Here is a 20,886-nt window from a genome sequence, read left to right as displayed (position 1 = left end):
TTTAATTTACATTTCAAATGCTTCCCTGTATCCTCCTTTCCCCTCCAAAAACCCCCTATCTCATCCCCCTATCCCCTGCTCACTATGCCTCTCACTCTCGCTTCCCTGTCCTGGCATTACCCTACACTGGGGCTTCAAGCCTTCACAGGACCAAGGGCTTCTCCTCTCACTCATGTCCAACAAGTCCATCCTCTGCTACATATGCAGCTGGAGCCATGGGTCCCTCCATGTGTACTCTTTGGTTGGTGGTTTAGACCCTGGGAGCTCTGGAGGTACTTATTGGTTCATATTGTTGTTCCTCCTGTGGGGGCTGCCACCCCCTCAGCTCCTTGGGTCCTGTCTTTAGTTCCTCCATTAAGGTCCCTGTGCTCAGCCTAATGGATAGCTGTGAGCATCCCCTGTATTTGTCAGGCACTGGCAGAGCTTTTCGGGAAACAGATACATTAGGCTCCTGTCAGCATGCACTTCTTGGCATCCACAACAGTATCTGGGTTTGGCGACTGTATATGGGATGGCTCCACAGGTGGGCAGTCTCTAGACAGCCTTTCCTTCAGTCTCTGCTCCACACTGTGTCTCTGTATCTAGTCCCATAGGCATTTTGGTCCCCCTTCTAAGAAGGACTAAAGTATCTAAACTTTGGTCTTCCTTCTTCTTAAGCTTCATGTGGTCTGTGAATTGTATCTTGGGTATTCTAAGCTTCTGGGCTAAGATGCACTTGTCAGTGAGTGCATACAATGTGTGTTCTTTTGTGATTGGGTTATCTCACTCAAGATGATATTTTCTAGTTCCACCTAGTTGCCTAAGAATTTCATAAAGTCATTATTTTTAATAGCTGAGGAGTACTCTGTTGTATAAATGTACCACGTTTTCTGTATCCATTCCTCTATTGAGGGACATCTGGGTTCTTTCCAGCTTCTATTATAAATAAGGCTTCTATGAACATAGTGGATCATGTGTCCTTATTACATGTTGGATCATCTTCTGGGTATATGCCCAGGAGTGGTATAGCTGGGTCCTCAGGTAGTACTATGTCCAATTTTCTGAGGAACCATCAAACTGATTCTGAGAGTGGTTGTACCAGCTTGGAATCTCACCAGCAAGGTCCTAAAAGAGGAAGAAATGTCTGGTTTTGCTCTTTTGCTTATAAATACCCAATTTCCCCAACATCACTTATTGAAAAAGTTGTCTTTCCTCCAATCCAGTGAAATGCTTATGAGTGTATGACTTTTAAAAAAAACATGGCATTCTTCAAATAAAATAGCAGTCAGTCATAAAAATTATTAAATCCTGTCATTTAAAGCAACATGGTTGCAGTTTCTGCCTATGCCCAGAGCTGATCCTGTGCCACAGCTCTCCATATACAAATACCTCCAGGACAAAGCTTGTCTTCCAAGAATGCTGACATACTGATGAGCACAGGTAAGACTTCTGTTCAAATTCCTGGCCCAAGAGGGACACACCTAGAGCCAGCAGGACACAGAAACCAATGAACAGCCAGGGACAGAAGTCTTCTGGTTTCTGTCTTCAACCCAGAGCTGACCCTGTGTACCACAGCTCTCCCAGGAGTACTGACACAGAGGCTTGCAGGAGGGACAAACCACAGTCTTGAAAGCAACAATCACTATTCCTTAATATCTTTTAACATCAATGGACTCAATTCCCCAATTAAAAAGACATAGACTGCAGTGTTGAAACCTCCCTAAACAATGCCACAAACAAGAACCAAGTGTTCAAATGCCCAAGATTGTAGGGGACAGTTCTTATTCAAAGCATCATAGAGAGAATATAAAATTGTATAGAGAGTACTAAAATATACCTTAAAGCAAGGAAAAAGTTATAGAATTCTGTACAAAGATGGGATGACATTAATTTGCAACAACATATATAATGTATAAAGAGCCAGAGAACAGGAGTTTATTGGCTTCCAATAAAGTGGTATCATAAGTATTTAAAGAGATGGGAGATGGGCATACTAATTATCTGATTTGATCATATTCATTTTATACTAGTCAGATTATGACTTTTGCCAATAAATACATATAATTGCTATGTATTAATTTAAAGCAATTACTTTTTTGTTTTTGTTTTTTCAAGACAGGGTTTCTCTGTGTAGCCCTGGCTGTCCTGGAACTCACTCTGTAGACCAGCCTGGCCTCGAACTCAGAAATCCACCTCCTCTGCCTCCCAAGTGCTGGGATTAAAGGCATGAGCCTCCACCGCCCAACTTAAAGCAATTACTTTTAAACTACATCAGGAGTGGCTGTGATTTACTTGATCTACAGAAACTTGTAATCTGAACAATATCTCTCCCTAAATAGTTTGTTTTTCTCTTTTTATCCAGATCAAACCATTTGTACTCAACCTTACTGAGTTTAAATTAAACCCAATATGTTTCCTGGGATTTTACATATAAAAAATAAGGATGGGATGGAGAGATGGATCAGCAATTAAGAGCATTGACTGCTCTTTCGGAGGTCATGAGTTCAATTCACAGCAACTACATAGTGGCTCACAACCATGGAATCCAATGCTCTTTTCTGTCATGTCTGAAGACAGCTACAGTGTATGCATATCAAATGAATAAATGAATGAATGAGTGAGTGAATGAATCTTAGAAAAATTGCCATTCAAAAAGAAGTAAGAAAGAAAAAAGGGAGGCTATAAGGAAAGGATAGTTCAGGCAAACATAAATGTGTGTGTGAGTGTGTGTGCCTTTATGGGAGCCTAGTTTTTATTCAAATGAAATTTTGAATGGAACAATAATAAATAAGATAATGGAGAAGCAGATCATCTCAGAGAATATACAGGAGGTGGGAGTCAACAGACTACTTATCCTCCTTCCTGTTTTTTATTGACTTTCACATGTTTCCCAACTCAAAGGCTAAAAATTCATTGGTCTAGCAGTCAGTGGTTCTCAACCTCCTAATACTGCCACCCGTTACTACAATTCCTCATGTTGTAGTGACCCCAACCATAAAATTATTTTTGTTGGTACTTCATAACTGTAATTTTTCTGTTATAAATGATAACCTAATTTTTTGAGATAGTGGATTGCCTATGGGGTTACAACTTATAGGTTGAGAATCAATGATCTAGGTAGTCATATTTTTTCAACTCTTTGCAACAGGATTTATTTAGAGTTGTGGTGCCAGGAACATGGCATTTCTGATTCAATAGATCCAAAAACTTGGACAGAGCTCCACACTTAATGTTTTATCTTATTTTACTGTCGAGATAGAAATAGGACGCCAACTATAAACAAATATCTTCCCTTCCCTATGTGAGAAGTCAAGAGCTGTGGTTTTCAACAGAAGGAATCCTAAGGAAGTATTTCCCCTGATGACAGTGGTTTACTGACCACAAAAACCTTGAGGCTTTGTGAACTAATTCCAGGATATGAGCTTGGAGGAGTATTATGGGCTGGTAGGGAATGTCTGACTATACTACCTCTTCACTGACTGCAACAAATTTGATCCCAGAGGTTGATGCAATACAAACAGAAGTTATTTATATACCCTTGGGCAAAAGGAGAAGCCACTGAGTTGGTAGTATGTTATTTCAAATAAATAATTGGACTCAGAAGTTCTGGATTCCAGCTGTTGCTCCATAATTATATAATAAAGTTTATAAGATCCTCCAAGGGGTTATCTCTTTATCTGCCAAAAATACAGAATATATTAACTATATATTTTACTGAATCTCAATAACAATAAATGAGCAATTATCACCTATAGCATCTGTATTAGTGAGGATTCTCTAAAGTCACAGAACGTATGGAATGTCTCTCTATATTAAGGGAATTTATTTGAATGACTTACAGTCTGTAGTCTAACTAACACAACAAAAGGGAGCTTGTGAATGGAAAGTCCAAGAATCTAGTATTTGTTCAGTCCCATGAAGCTAGTTGTTTAAGCTGGTCTTCTGTAGAAGTAGGTTCCAACAGAACTTGTGCTGGCAAGTAAAGGCAAGCAGTCAAAGAAGAGTAAATCTTCCTTCTTCCGATGTCCTTACATAGACCTCCAGCAGAAGGTGTGACCCAGATCAAAAGTATGAGCCACCACACATGGATCTGGAACTTGCTTTGTACCAGGTTAATCTTGAACTCAAAGATCTGCTTGCCTCAGTATCAGGGGAATAAAGGCGTGTGCTAACTTGCCTGGGACTAGACTTTTTATGGCCACTATGCTTCAAGATCTATTTGTCAAGATCCAGGTAGGAAACCTGTGTCTTCCAGACTCAAGATCTAGATCACAGGTAAGCCCTCCATTTCTACTGTAGTTCATTCTGGATGTAGTCAAGTTGGCAACCAGGAATAGCCATCACAATATACAAAGTCAATAGCTACAGAATGAAAGTTTCTTTCTAGGACTTGGGTGGAAGGTGGAACCTGGAAGAATTACTGAGCTCTTCATCTTCTAGACACTATTCGTGTCTTAGTTTTTTTTTTTTTTTTATATTCCTGTAAAAAAAAATAACATGACCAAGGCAACTTAGGAAAGCATTTCATTTGGAAGTCTTAATGGTTTCTGAGGGTTAGAGTTCCTGAAAATCATGACAGAAAGAAAGGCAGCAATCAGGCAGGCATGGTCCTGGAGCATTAGCTGAGGTTTATACTTGATCTATGAGCCTAAGACAGAAAAGGCTAACAGGGAATGCTGTGGGACATCAAAGCCCAGTCCTGGAGACACACCTCCTTCAACAAGTTTATATCTCCTAATCCTTCCTATATTGTTCCACCAACTGGGGAGCCAAGCATTAAAATATATGAACCTATGGTGACATTCTCAAAATACTATAACTTGTGAGCCAATCTATATGCTGCATATGACTTCATTCAAATAGGTGAAGGATAAATATAGTGTTTCTTTCTTCACAAAGAAGAAATGCTATGATTCATGAGTTTGGTAACTTATCCAAGGGCACAGTGTTAAAAGGGGAAAGAGGTAAAGCTTGAATTTAAAGCTTGCCCAGGATGTAGAAAATTACTTCTATCACTCCATTCCTCTAAACACACTATTGGCAATTTGTTATAGTTGAGCAACCTGCAGATAATTGAAAGCTGACAACCTTTACTTCTACTTGGAATACATTATAATATCAGCAATATTCTTCTAAACTTGGGTGAGACTCAAGAAAAGGGTAATTTTGTCTGAAACAAAAGCAAAATGTACATATGTTTTAATGAAGTATAAATGTGGTATTACACACACAGCTCAGTTCTTGACTAACCTCCATGAATGGTGAAAATAATCTCTTAGCTCAACTGGTTAAGCAGAGAAACGGCAAGACCACATATTCCTATTCTCAGAACAAGTGATGCATACTTTTCAAGAAACAGACAGTATCTGAGTATGCAGTGCTGCCGTCAGCTTTTCTTCTCTGAAGCTGACTCAGAACTAAGAACTTGGAACTAAGCTGATTTTGAATTAAGAACAAGCACATATCCATCACAGCCTATGTTGTAAGTGCTGAAAGCATGCCCAGCAGGAAGGGAGAGTCTCACAGAAGGCCAGGCAACAGGGAGTGGCATTAAGTGAATGCAATGTCTTCACATTTGATTGGATTTACTGCTGTAGTGACAGAGGAGACAGCACTGGAGCTATAGCTATAGTTTTTAATTGACTACATTTCTATAAATCTTCATTTTCCTACTTCTAAATCCTAAGTATAAAAGATTATAAGATTTTTTTCAATCTTTATCATATTGGTTTTATGGTAAATTAATCAGGGTAAATATTATACAATTATAAGTGTATAATTAATTAAACATTTTTAATTTTCTTACAATGGTACCTGTAAATGCTTTCAAGAAACCCTAAATATAAACAATGAGGTATTCAGATCAGACATTATTGTTCAACTATAGAAAAAATATTGTGTAATGAAAGTTATGTATGTTCCAAATGATTTTAGTTTCTAAAATTCATGTATATGTTTTTAATACTGTACTCTTTAATAACAGGTTGTCCTAAAAGTTCTGAGTTTTTAGTCCTAATCTTGAGACCTTCCTAGAGGGGCTTTATATATATATAAATGTGTGTGTGTGTGTGTATTATATGTGTTTGCCTGTCTTTTCCTACAAAAGTCTTTATCCCTCATTCCACAAAAATCTCCCTACATTTATTTTTTATTTTTCCTTTTATTGAAAATAGATTCTTTTCTCATATAATATATTTTGACTATAATGTACCCTCCTTCTATCCCTTCCAGTTCATTCCAACCTCTTCTCCCCTCTGGATCCACTTGCTTTCGGTCTCTTATTATTAGAAAAGAACATGCTTCTAGGGGATAATAATTAAACATGATAAAATATAAGATGAAAGAAAAACTACCATATGGAAGTTTTAGCAACCAAAGGGAGGAAAAGTATCCCAAGGTCAGGCACAAGAGTCAAAGTTCTCACGGTCAGGATTCCCATAAGGAAACTAAGCTAATAGCTGTAACATATAAGGAAAGCACCAGATGTAGACCCATGGATGTCCTGTGCTTGCTGCTTCAGTCTCTATGTGAGCTCATATGTGCCTTGTTTATTTGATTTAAAAAGTCATGTTCTTCTGGTGTTCTCTGTCTCCTCTGACCCTTACAGTCTTTACATCTCCTCGTCCATGGAATTTTTCAAGCTCTTAGGGGAGGGATTTGATGGAGATCTCAAAATTTACACTTTCTGCTTAATGTCTATTTATGGGTCTCTGCATTTCTTCCTGTCTTCTACTGGAAAAAGTCTCTTTAATGATGACTGAATAATGCACAGATCTATGTGAATAGAATATACTAGGAGTCACTTTATTGTCAATATTTTAAACTAGTATTATTTTGTTTTACCCTAGGTCTCTGGGCTATCTTGTCTCTGATTCTTGGTTACCCAAGCAATGTCAAGTATGGGTTCCATCACGTGGAGTGGGCCTTAAGTCAAGTCAGACATTGGTTGGCTACTCCCACAAGTTCTGTGCCACCATTGCCCTAGCATATTTTGCAGGCAGAACAGATTGTAATTTAGAGGTGTTGTGGTTGATTTGGTGTCTACATTTCTCTCTTGGTATCCTGCAGAGTACCTTCCCACACTGAAGTGACTAGAACATAGGTATGAGAGTTCCATGTAGGTACCAACTCAACTTCACCATACTAAATGAGTTGTGTGGGTGTTGTGCTTGACAATAGGGCCCCACTGTCAGATTGTGGATAGCAAGTCTTTGTTTTAACCTCAGCCTGGGTTGTTTGTGGATTTCTATGAGATCCCATTTAGCCAACAACCCAACCAAGTCCTGCCACTGAAAACATTACCTGGAAACAAGAGATGACTAGTTGAGACTTTATATCCTTCATTACTAGGAGTCCTCATTAAGATTGCATTCATATATTCCATGAAGTTTCCACTGCACTAGGTTTCTACACCACTACCCAGATGCCCCCAATTCTAGCCTTCTCTCCCCACATTTTCTCTCCCCACCCCATCTTCCCTTCTACCTGATCCTCACTCTCCTGTTACACACCCCCATTTGCAAGTAAAATCTATTATATTTCCCACTCCCAGGGAGATCCATATGTCCACAGAACTTTCCTTTTTAACCTAACCTCTCTGGGTCTACAGATTGTAGCTTAGTTATCATTTACTTGACAGCTAATATCCACATACCAGCAAATACATACCATGTTTATCTTTCTTGGTCTAGGTTATCTCACTAGGGATGATTTCTTTTATACTTCCATCTACTTGCCTATAAATTTCATGATCTTTTTAACAGCTGAGTAATACTCCATATTTCCTTTATGCTGATTATAAGATATTTTTCATAGACCAAAGATATTCCAGAAAAAGACACAGAAGCTCTGTACTCCTGATATGCAAATAACATCTTAAATAAATTTATTTTATGGATATTTTTGGTTCAGCACAAAACAGAAAGTACAAATTCCCACATATCCTCTGTTCCTACACACCCAGTATTCTCAATGCCCAAATTCCATACCCAAGGGGTCAAATTGTTAAACCAGTGTGACATCACATTCACCTAATGACCAATTGTGGTTCACTGTAGATACTGTATTTTCTTTGATTTCAACAAATATGTAATGACGCATAGTCACATAGTAAGTTCCTTCTCCTATAATTGTTTTATACTCTACCTATCCATGCTTCTTCCCCCTAATGCTTGGCAACTAACTACTTCTCCTCTTACTATCTCCATGATTTTCTCTTTTCAAGAAAGCTGTATGCTTGGAAACATAAAGAATGTGAAATTTTTAGTGGCATTAGTGATATTCGTTTGATATTTCTCTGTATCTTTTCATCCTTTGGTGATTTAGCTCCTTTTATAGCATTAAATAGCTTCCTGTTTTCTAGACATATCCATTCATATGCTGAAGGACATCTTACATGCTTCCAATTTAGGACAACTATAAATAAAGCAGATATAATAATCTGTGTAGAGTTTTCTTTTATGGAAATAAGCTTTCACTGAATTTGAGGAAAGAACAAAGGATATAATTGCTCAATAATATTGAAAAAGTATGTTCAGTTTTGTAAGAAACTGCCACTGCAAGACTATCTTTTAAAGTGACTAAGAATGTTGAATGTCTACCAGAAATTAGAGGGTTTCCACATTATCATCAATATTTGGTGCTGTCCATATTCTAGATTTTTGGCCCTTCTAAAAGTGAATTGGCCATCATATCAATACAATTTTGTATTTATACTCACAATTTTATACTGAGTACTTGACTAATGATTTTCTTCAATTTTCTTCTTATTAAGCAGTAAGTTTGATGATAGAAAAGAATGTCTCTTTGACGTTTATCATCTGTTTTCATCCCTTATGTCTAGCAACGTACCTTGAGCATAATAGACCTTTAATGAATATTTGAAGAAATTAGTCAAAATCCTATCACTCCATCTTGATTATGGGCTTTTATAATTTTAAGGCTCTATCATGTTTTAGGATGATAGGACAGGATTTCACCTACTTAGACCATGATGTGGAATACTAGGCCCCAAACTGTCAGAACTCAGAAGCATATACAGCCATCAGAGACAGCTGCAATATTGTACTTTTCTTTTTCATGTCATATGAGAAAGTCTGACTTCTTATTCAAGCATTTCTTCAAAGCTTCATGTATGTCTCTGTTTCTCAGGCTATAGATAATTGGATTAAACATAGGTGTCAGGATAGTATAGAGCAGAGAGAACCCTTTGCGTAAATATTGGGAAGAGTTGGCTGAGGGCACAAGATATGTGGCAATCAGTGTTCCATAAAATACTGTGACAACAGTGAGATGGGATGAACAGGTGGAGAAAGCCTTTTTCCTGCCTGTTCCAGATGGTATTCTTAAGATGGCAATGAGGATGCAAGAGTAGGAAATTGTGATAAGGAAAAATGGGACCAGAGTGACTGCAGAAGAGGTGGCAAAGGCAATAGCCTCAGTCAGTGAAGTATCCATGCAGGAGAGGTGGATCAAGGGGGCAAAGTCACAAAAGAAATGATCAATTTCATTAGGGCCACAGAAGTTTTGTTTACACAACAGGACCATGGTGATGGCTGTGAGGAAGAAGCAGCAGAACCAAGACCCAGTAGCCAACCTAAAGCAGAGAGAACCCGTCATCAGGATGGGGTATCGGAGAGGCTGGCAGATAGCAAGGTAGCGGTCATAGGACATCACAGCAAGCAAGAGGCACTCTGTTGCAGCAAGGGATCCAAAGAAGTAGAATTGTGCCAAGCAACCAACCACGGAGATAGTCTTCTGGTCAGCTATAATAATCAGCAACATCTTGGGGACAATGTTGGAGGTATAGCAGACCTCCAGAAAGGACAGGTTCACTAAGAAGAAGTACATGGGAGTGTGAAGAGCATGGTTGCACAGCACTAGGAGAACAATAAGGATATTTCCAGAAATGGTTAGGATGTAGAAAATGCAAAACATTACAAAGAGGGAAATATTTAGCTGTAAGATGGAAGAGAATCCTCGAAGAACAAACTCCACTATCATTGTTTGATTTTCCCAGGATAAGGTCCTCATACTTTGGTTTCTGTGAAGGACACAATGATAAAAACACACATAATATAGCTGTTTCTACTTTATGCAAGAACATGAACAGAATGGTTTTTGTTCTGTACTTTATCTACTCTCTGTTCTGTGGGTGAAGAAGAGAATAGGGTTTCTTTAACTCACATGAATAAAAATAATTTAAAATAATAACTGGTAGCTTTATTCTTTCCTTTTCCCCTACTTGGAATCGTCACTTCATCAGGAGCAGAAACATATGAGCTAGAAGAATATACCGATGGAGGAAAAACTGCATGTTGTACACTCTTGCTGAGTGTACAATAATACACCTTGTGAATTATAGACAGGAAGGAAAATCTAAAAGGAACTGCAGTAGAGAAAACTAGGTGGAGGTTTGTGAAACGACAGGGACAACAAGGAGAGACGAGGATGCAAGACAGAATCCCTCCCATTTCAAACAGTGACAGTGATTGTCATTTAAGAAATTTAAAGAGATCTCTTTTACTATCAATTTTATTTTCCTCTCCATGAGTTGTGGGGTGTGGGTTATTTCTGAATTGTTTTCATGGCATTTTAAAGAGGTCATATGAATAGGGGGTTTGAGATTCTCTGATTCAGAGGTCACAGGCTCTGAAGGCATAACCAGCCTCACAGTTTCAAACAGATAATATAAAGGCAAATTAAAAGATTTTTATCTAAGACTTTGATAAGTCGTACCCATTTGGGTACAACCGTGCAAGGAGTAGATAGAGTACAAAATAAGCTATTCTGCTCATGTTCTATCCAGTACCAGAGAATGCAACCAACGATGTGTATGATGTGTATAGTTTGGGGACTGCGGGGTGAGTTAAGTAACCCTGGCTCTCCTTGTCAGTTGCATTTTGATGAAAGCCGCTCACTAACAACAGAGCACCAAGTAAATACAGAAGCACTCCCAGCTCCTGCAATGGTTCTGCATAGTCTAAGGCTGAACCCACTGTACTAATTTCAAGATCTGAATCCTGTATGAAATTTCTTATGGTAATTATGGAGAAACTAAATGGTTGAGGAAGGCAAGTTATGATGAGAAAAATCTATGTATAGGCACATAAAGCACCATGTGGGTGTAACAAAGGGGTCGTTACCATGAGTAATCAAAAAGCCTTAAACAAAGCCATGGATTCTGCTTCATGAGTCTGACTTCAAATTTGGTCTAGCTTCTCCAAGTTTCAGGTTTTTTATTGTAAATGGAATAAATATTTGAAGAAGAATGTAAAAATATAAAAATCATATAAATAAAAATATTGGAAAATCATTGACTGTGCAGGGTTTTGGGTAATATTTAAGTTCACTAAGGAATAATCTGCCTCAAAAAGACCCCTGACATCAAATATTAATCTCTCTTGCATTTCCCTGAACCATGTGCCATCAAGAAATTTTGTGTTAAAAATTGATCCCTCTTGCTCTGTATCACACCTAACAACCTTTTGTTAATATACAGATCCTATTTCTATACAGCTGTAGAAAACTAAAGACCATCCTATGGGACATGAATTCCAACTTACCAATGGTTTTATAAAACTAACCTGCAATCTGTGAGTTCTAACACTCACAGGATGCCTAATATCTAATGATTCAGACTCTGAGCTCATTGAGTGTAGTATGGGGAAGCTGTAAAGAAGTGACTTCTCATCATTGATAAGTGGATATTAGCCCTGAAGCTCTGAATACTGAAGATACAATTAGCATATCAAATGATTCCCATGAAGAAGGAAGAAGAGGGCCCTAATCCTGGAAAGGCTTGATCCAGCATAGTAGGGGAATATCAGGACAGAGAAAAGGGAGGAGAAAAGACAGGAGAATGGATGGAGAGAAGAGGACTTATGGAACATATGGGGGGGACTGGGAAGGGGGAAGGCTTCTAGAATGTAAACAAAGAATATAGAAAATAAATTTAAAAAATTTAAAAAAAAAATAAGTGACTTCTCAGCTGGGCAGTGGTGGTTCATGCCTTTAATCCTAGCACTTTGGAGACAAAGGCAGGCAGATTTCTGAGTTTAATGCCAGCCTGGTCTACAGAGTGAGTTTCAGGACATCTAGGACTATTCAGAGAAAACCTGTCTCGAAAAAACAAACAAACAAAAAAAAGTGTCTTCTCTCTGCCTGCTTCAAAGCACACCTATGATGAGATCTTAGAAAAAGGTTCAATTGTGACACTGCACAACCAATATTGCTGCTAATAATGTCTGCTCCAGCTAATCTTTCAGGTGCTGAAAATCTAGGACTCATAAAATCATCTCTATAATTCATCACAACTGCAAGTACGTTACAGGTAGAGTCACACTTTATGTGAGAACACAGAGATCTTGCATATTTAGCTATGCTCATCAGCCAAAATGAGACAGTGATGATCTTTGGACCTATTGTGGACCTCCATCCACTAACAACACTGACTGTCTGGGAGTGTAGCTACAAAGGCTTGTCTACATCATCAGACAAAGGTAAAACTAAAAATAGTTCCACAGGGCAGACATCCACCCACTTTTAAATATTGGGGTTGTGGTGGAGAGGAAGCCTACTTTAAGTATAGCTCCATTTTAAAAAAAGATATTGTCTTTATTCTATAGTGTCTCCTGAACTTGCTTTTGGATTACTTTTATATTCTTTCTTCATCTTAAAAATTTTAAGAAGAATTTTGGAGAAGTGCTCAGAAACTTACTCTTTCCTCTCTATCAAGTGATTTCCCCACTTACTCAGGATTGCTTCATACCCTGGATATAGTGCAGAGATTCCTGAAATGAACAGAAAGTTGAGTCAGAATAAATAGACCTGAGTTCAAATACAATAAAGCCAAATTAAGAACACAGGCTCTAAAACTAAATGGACTAGGTTCAAATCCTTCGCTCAATCACAAATGTATTTGATTGAGATCAAGCTTGATAACTTTAAGGAAAGAGGAACTCTATTTCCTCCCAATCTGTGTGGATGAGGTTTTCAAGGGCAACAAAGGTAGATGACCTAACCTCCCTACCCTAACTTACAACCACAATTGCCTCAGTTAAACTGAGGAAACCTTTAAAGGGGCTTTGTTGAAAAATCCAGAGGTATAGACTCTGATAAAGTCTTCTACATTAACTGTTCACATATACTTTTCATCTTATAACCACAAGAGTCTAATAAATTATTCAATGGGTGAGTGCAGGATGGTGTTACAATGTTGAGCCCAGAGAATGTATTCATAAAGGATACTATATCTCCATCCTTCCTTTCCATATTCCATTCTATATTCCATTTTCTCTCCCTCTCCTTTCCTTCCATATATTTTTCTCCCCACTTATCTCTCCTAAAAATATTTGCCCTGCACTACCTCCTTTCCTCTCAGTTCTGTCCAGAACAGGCACTGTTGTCATTAAGGTAGATGATAGACACCTTGTGGTTACATATTTTCTTCCATTAACCAGAGATGGTCCAACAAGAACAGCTTTTAAAGACAATTAAAAGAAACTAATTCAAGCAGGTGCCCACTACACAACTTAGACTGACCTGGAACTTTGCCTCCCTAATGAAGTTCTTATGTGCTGGGATTATAAATATGCACTATCATGTCTGGCTTAGAGTGAAGGTTTCTAACATTCTTTTGAAACTTGACTTTGTTATTGTTCTAACATAAAACATCTCATTTCTCCAAGAAGTATTCATACATAAATTTGTGCAGAAAAGAAAGGGCTTGTTACAACCAACTAAAAACACAAATACTTTGTGAACAGCAAGTTTTGTCACTTTCATTTGCAAGATTGAAAACAAAACAAAGAAGGATGTGAGGTGAATTTAGAGATCATCTATATGGAACCCATTCTCTGAACTGAAGGCCAGGGATATATATCATCAACGACCACTCAATCAATTCATTCAAAAATGGACCTAACAGTAAAGACTGAGCCCCCACTAGGTGTTGGTCAACTCATGTAAGCAATTTGTTAAACAGATAAGAATTTGATTTTGCCACTAACATAAACAGTTGATTAGGACATTAGTGAATTTTGTCCCAGTCCAATCTAGGTAAATATATACTAAAAACTGTGAAAGGGAATATATTACTAGAACAGATCATCTTTGCCTACCAGTGCCTTGGAGAGGTCCATTCCTACTTTGCAGAGCCAGGCCACGTAGAATAAAACATGTCCACTTACCCTGGATTTAGATAATGATATTAGATGTATGGAATTTTGCTTTTATCCAGAAATACACCTCCCTGAGCATTCATCAAAAACTAAAGGCTGTATTCCTATGAATTCAGGAGGCCAGTGGAATATTGACCCTGTTTCTCAATCTATTCCATTGTGTAAAGTTTAGTCCCTTTGTGAGAAAAACTATAACCTCCCCAATGAAATTAAACACAGAAATTTCCCAAATGGCTCACATGGGAAATGTCTGTTTATTTTGCAAAGTATCTGAAACCAAGGTATCTTCATCACACGGGAAATCTTTGCATTCTTTTGCCATAAGTTAAGCTTGTACTTGGAGAAAGTCTACAAGACCTTGGCCAAGACTTCTGTTTGAAAATGTGTGATTGCATTATGCTTTATCAGAATGGGTTAAGTTATCATTGAAAGAAATTTTCGATTTATTTCTATCCTCCAGAAGAAAGATGACATTGCATCTCCTTACTGTGGTAGATTTGTCAGGAAACTGAATTGTCTACACTAGTAAACATATATTATCAAAACATATAATGGGAAGACAATGCCCCCAACTAGACATGCTACCTAGTAAAACCCTAATTCCAGGAATGGGTGGCATCTTACTAAGTCATTGGCCAAAATGACCCCAAAATATTACAAGCTACTGATTATGCTATTGGATACTCTCTCCACAATTTGACAGTAATGTCTTATTACTGAAAACATCACTTATACCATTAAACATAAAGAATCTGAGCTACTGTTGAACTAGTTTAGCCACTACTTATTAGTGTTCATGGTACTGATAGGTTCTACACATGCTACAGAGGAAAAAAGTAGTCATCAATTTCAACCTGTTAAGACTAACTATAACTGTTGACCACTCAACAACACAGAGTAACATTAATCATAGAGACAAGATTTTTATACCAAGAAGCAAAATAAATAATCTAACTCCAGATGATTAGGTACAAATACACAAATATGAATAATCAAAATAAATCTCAACCAAATATTTGTACTCTCATTGTAATGTCTTCCAAGAAAATCATTTTAGATGACATATAAGACAATGATTTCAAAATAGCAATCATAAATGTAATCTAAGAATTCAAAAGGATATGAATACACACTTCGTGTTGAGGTATATTCCTTATATCCTGAGCAGAAATTAAAATTCTTCCAACAAAAACAAACCCAGGACCAGATCGTTTTAGCACAGAATTCTACCAGAATTTCAAAGAGTTAATGCCAATGTTCCTCAAATTATTCCACAAAATTGAGACAGAAAGAACATTGTCTAATTTGATTCACAAGGCCACAGCTATGTACAGAGTCAACAATGAAGGAGAATTACATACCAATTTCTTTTATGAACATAGATGTAAAAATTTTTCAATAAAATACTTACAAACATAGAGCAAGAACACATCTAAAAGATCATTTACCATGATCAAATAGGCTTCATACTAGATCTACACTGGGTCAACATACCAATGGTCAACGTACATAAATTCATAAATCGAATCCATCATATAAACAGACTAACAGACAAAAAATAGATGATATTCTCATTAGGTGCAGAAAACGCCTTTGATAAAATTTAGCATTCATTTATAATAAATGCATTGGAGAGATTACAGATACAAGAGATATGCCTCAACAAAACAAAGACAGCTTAAAGTAAGCCCATAGCTAACATCAGTTTACATGGGAGAAACTCAAATCAATTCCACTAAAATTAGAAACAAGAAAAGGTTTATCACTCTCTCCATAAACATTTATAGTATTTGAAATCTTAGGCAGAACAATAACAAAACTGAAGAAAATCAAGGGGATAGAAATTTGAAAGGAAGAAGTCAAGGTGATTTTATTTGCAAATAATAGGATAGTATACATAAGTGAATCTTAAACTGCACTAGTAAACTCAGCAAAACAGCTGGATATGATATCAACTCACAAAGTCACTAGTTGTACTACACAGTTGTAGTAGTAAAAACAACATGGCATAAAAAGAGACCTTTTAATCAGCTGAATCAAACTGAAGACCCATACATAAACCCATACACCTATGGGCACCAAAAATACAAAGACCTCTAAATCAACAAAATAGATACACCTGTAAACTTGTTCTGAGGCAGCTTGGCCAGCAAAGGTCTATACCAGTTGAGATCCTAGAGCTGAAAATAGAAGTAGACTCATGCCCCCTTACCTAACCCAGAAGCTACCTCCAGTTTATAAATATGGAAAGTGAAAATTTAGTTCCCTTTAAGGAGCCTCACTGGAGAAACAAAGTACTCTTGCGGTTAAGCTACATGGCCAGCAGTATATGGCAAACAGAAAATGAACGGAATAGCTCTTCGAAGGTAACTTGTCTCATAATGTCACATTAGGATTCTTCCTTTATTTTTAATTTTCTTTGAGTTTGTTTATGTCATGGATTACATTGATGGATTTCCATATATTGAACCATCCCTGAATTCCTAGGATAAAGCCTACTTGATCATGATGGATGATTGCTTTTATCTGTTCTTGGATTTGGTTTGTGAGAAATTTATTGTGTATTTTTGCATCAATATTCATAAGAGAAATTGGTGTGACATTTTCTTTCTTTGTTGGATCTTTTTTGTGGTTTAGGTATAAGCATAGTTGTGGCTTCACAGAAAAAATTGGGTAGTGTTCCTCCTGTTTCAATTTTGTGAAATAGTTTGAAGAGTATTAGTATTAGTTCTTCTTTGAAAGTCTAATAAAATTCTGCACTAAAACCATCTTATCCTGGACATTTATGGTTGGAAGACTTTCTATGACCTCTTCTATTTCTTTAGGGGTTATAGGACTATTTAGATGATCCTGATTTAATTTTGGTATTTGGTATCTGTCTAGGAAATTGTCCATTTCCTCCTTATTTTCCTGTTGTGTTGTGTATAGGCTTTTGTAGTAGGATCTGATGATTTTTTTGAATTTCCTCAGATTCTGTTGTTAGATCTCCCTTTTCATTTCTAATTTTGTTAATTTGGATACTGTCTCTGTGCCCTTTGGTTAGTCTGGCTAAGGGTTTATCTATCTTGTTGATTTTCTCAAAGGTTCCTGGTTTTGTTGATTCTTTGTATAGTTCTTTTTGTTTCTACTTGATTTATTTCAGCCCTGAGTTAGATTATTTCCTGCTGTCTACTACTCTTGGGTACATTTGCTTCTTTTTGTTCTAGAGCTTTCAGGTGTGCTGTCAAGTTGTTAGTGTATACTCTATCCAGTTTCATTTTGGAGGCACTTAAAGCTATGAGTTTTCCTCTTAGCACTACTTTCATTGTGTCCCAAAAGTTTTGGTATGATGTGCCTTCATTTTCATTAAATCCTAAAACATCTTTAATTTCTTCCTTTATTTCTTCCTTGACCAAGTTATCATTGTGTAGAGAGCATTGTTCAATTTCCATGTGTATGTGGAGTTTCCATTGTTTTTGTTGTTACTGAAAACCAGCCTTAGTCCATGATGATCTGATAGACTGCATTGGATAATTTCAATCTTCTTGTATCTGTTGAGGCCTATTTTGTGACTGATTATATGGTCAGTTTTGGAGAAGGTACCATGAGGTGCTGAGAAGAGGTATATTCTTTTGTTTTAGGATGAAATGTTCTAGGTATCTGTTAAATTCATTTGATTAATAACTTCTGCTAGTTTCAGTGTGTCTCTGTTTAGTTTCTGTTTCCATGATCTGTCCATTGCTGAGAGTGGAGTATTGAATTTTCCCATTATTATTGTGTGAGGTGCAATGTGTGCTTTGAGTTTTAGTAAAGTTTCTTTTATGAATGTGGGTACCCTTGCATTTGGAGCATAGATGTTCAGAATTGAGAGTTCTTCTTGGTAATTTTTTCCTTTGATGAGTATTATGTGTCCTTCCTTATCTTTTTTGATTATTTTTGGTTGCAAGTCAATTTTATTAAATATTAGAATGGCTACTCCAGCTTGTTTCTTGGGACCATTCAGTTGGAAAATTGTTTTCCAGCCTTTTACTTTGAGGTAGTGTCTGTCTTTGACACTGAGGTGCATTTCTTGTATGCAGCAAAAAGTTGGGCAGTGTTTACATATCCAGTCTATTAGTCTAGGTCAATATTGGGGAAGTGAGTCCATTGATGTTAAGAGATAAAAGTGATTATTGCTTCTTAATATTTTTGTTATTAGAGAAAGATTTATGCTTGTGTGGCTATCTTCTTGTAGGTTTGTTGGAAGAAGATTACTTTCTTGCTTTTTCTAGGGTGAAGTTTCCCTCCTTATGTTGGACTTTTCTATTTATTATCCTTTGTAGGGCTGGATTTTTGGAAAGATATTGTGTAAATTTGTTTTTGTTATGGAATATCTTGGTTTATCCATCTATGGCAATTGATAGTTTTGCTGGGTCTAGTAGCCTGGGCTGGCATTTGTGTTCTCTTAGGGTCTGTATGATATCTATCTGGGATCTTCTGGCTTTTATAGTCTCTGGTGGGAAGACTGGTGTAATTCTGACAGATCTGCTTTTATATGTTACTTGACCTTTTTTCCTTAATGCTTTTAATATTCTTTCTTTGATTTGTTCATTTGGTGTTTCAATTATTATTTGACAGGGGGAATGTCTTTTCTGTTCTAGTTTATTTGGAGTTCTGTAAGATTCTTGTATGTTCGTGGGCATCTCTTTCTTTAGGTTAGAGAAGTTTTCTTCTATAATTTTGTTGAAGATATTTACTGGCCCTTTAAGTTGGGAATCTTCACTTTATTATATACGTATTATCCTTAGACTTGATCTTCTCATTGTGTCCTGGATTTCATGGATGTTTTGGGTTAGGAGTTTTTTGCATTTTGCATTTTCTTTGACTGATGTTTCAATGTTTTCTATGGTATGTTCTGCACCTGAGATTCTCTCTTCTATCTCTTGTATTCTTTTGGTGATGCTTGCATCTATGACTCCTGATCTCTTTCCTAAGTTTTCTATCTCCAATGTTGTCTCCCTTTGTGATTTCTTTATTGTTTCTACTTCTGTTTTTAGATCCCCGGTGGTTTTGTTCAATTCCTTCTCCTGTTTGGTTGTGTTTTTCTGTAATTCTTTAAGGGATTTTTGTGTTTCCTCTTTAAGGGCTTCTAGTTATTTATCTCTGTTCTCCTGTGTTTTCTTAAGGGAGTTATTTATGTTCTTCTTAAATTCCTCTATCATCATCATGAGAAGTGATTTTGAATCTAAATCTTTCTTTCCCAGTGTGTTGGGGTATCCAGGACTTGCTATGGTGGGAGAATTTGGTTCTGATGATGTCAAGTAACCTTGGTTTCTGTTGCTTATGTTATTGTGATTGCCTCTCACCTTCTGGTTATCTCTAGTGCTACCTGCCTGTGATGTCTCTAGAGCCTGTCCCTCCTGTTATCTCAGTTTTGTCAGAACTCAGAGTCCAGCTCTCTCTGTGATCCTGTGATCCTGAGATCCTGGGTGTAAGAGTTCCTTGGAGTCAAGCTGCCTCTGGGATCCTGAAATTCTAGTGTTACCAAGCTCCTGAGATCCTGAGATCCTGTGATCCTATGATCCTATGATCCTATGATCCTGGATGTGTTAGAACATCTGGAAGTCAAGCTTCCTCTGGGTGTTGTGGGACTGGTTGTGGAACTTGCACTAAAGGTCTGCTCAGGGCACCAGCTCAGACCAGAAGGAACTCATGCCACTGACTGGACGGGGGTTCCTGTGTCCCTGTATCCCCAGGGATTCCAGTAACTCTCAGTGTTGGGGCAAATGTTGTGGACTCCTCACCTATGATCCTGGGAGTGTTAGAGCTCTTGGGAGTCCAGCTTCCTCTGGGTACTTTTAATTTTATCTTTTTGGATTTTACTTTTATTTTTATTTATACTTTTATTTCATTTTTCTCCTCTAGTTTACTTCTTCCAGGTTACTGTTGTTATGAGATTCCTCAATATGGAACAGGTCTCATTTCTTATGCCTTCTTTTGGACCCCTTTATCTTCTGTTTGTGCATTTTGTCAAATTCTGGTGTGTATTTTTTATATTATATTTCATTTATCATATTATATTCCCACAGAAACTTGCTTGTTTTCTAATGAGAGACAGAAAGGCAGAGGATCTTGATGGGAATAGCAATGGGGAGAAACTGGGAGGAAGAGAGGGAATGCAAACAATAATCAGGATATTATTTGAGAGAAAAATTAATTTTCCTCTTATTTGTGAAGTCCATTATTTGTTAGCCAGCTACTACTGAACATGAGGCCTGGCCCTAAATGGTTAATATACCCTGTGTCACTCCATTGTAGAAAACTGATTTTCCTTCTCCCATAAGGTTTAAGTTCAGTTCAGTTGTTAACCTTTACTGTAATGGCTAGGTTTAGATTAATTTATTGTTTTAAAAATATAACAAAATAAAATAAGATAAAACAAAAATTATCACAGTGATGTGGTTCAAGACAAGCCAACAAAAGGAAAATAGCCCAATAAAAGGCACAAGTGTCAGAGATGCACTTGTTTGAACACTCAGGAATCCCAAAAACACTAAACTCACAGCCACAATATAAACAAAGGCAGAGAACCTGGTGTAGACCTGAGCAGGCCCTGTGCATTCTGCTTCAGTCTCTGTGAGCTCTTATGATTTGCTCATGTTGACTTAGAGGCCCTTGTTTTTATGGAGTCCTCCATATCCTTGGCTCATAATTCTTGCTTCCTCTTCCATGGGATTCCCTGATCCCTGAGGGGAGAGATTTGATAAGA

General features: G+C 37.3%; 1 protein-coding gene across 1 annotated transcript; it reads right to left on the bottom strand.

Annotated features, from left to right (window-relative positions):
* Window positions 1-9,060: 9,060 nt before the first annotated feature.
* LOC127682141 (olfactory receptor 11A1-like) lies at window positions 9,061-10,011 on the bottom strand. The gene has a single exon (XM_052178538.1). The coding sequence runs from the start codon at window positions 10,009-10,011 to the stop codon at window positions 9,061-9,063; it is 951 nt and encodes a 316-aa protein (XP_052034498.1).
* Between the last annotated feature and the right edge of the window lie 10,875 nt (window positions 10,012-20,886).

Source organism: Apodemus sylvaticus, chromosome 4, assembly GCF_947179515.1.
Source record: "Apodemus sylvaticus chromosome 4, mApoSyl1.1, whole genome shotgun sequence".
Classification (NCBI taxonomy): Eukaryota; Metazoa; Chordata; class Mammalia; order Rodentia; family Muridae; genus Apodemus; species Apodemus sylvaticus.
This window is presented reverse-complemented; position numbering and strand designations above follow the sequence as displayed.

Excerpts from the sequence above, each read along its gene's own strand:
- LOC127682141 (XM_052178538.1), bottom strand. The coding sequence starts at position 10,011 with ATGAGGACCTTATCCTGGGAAAATCAAACAATGATAGTGGAGTTTGTT.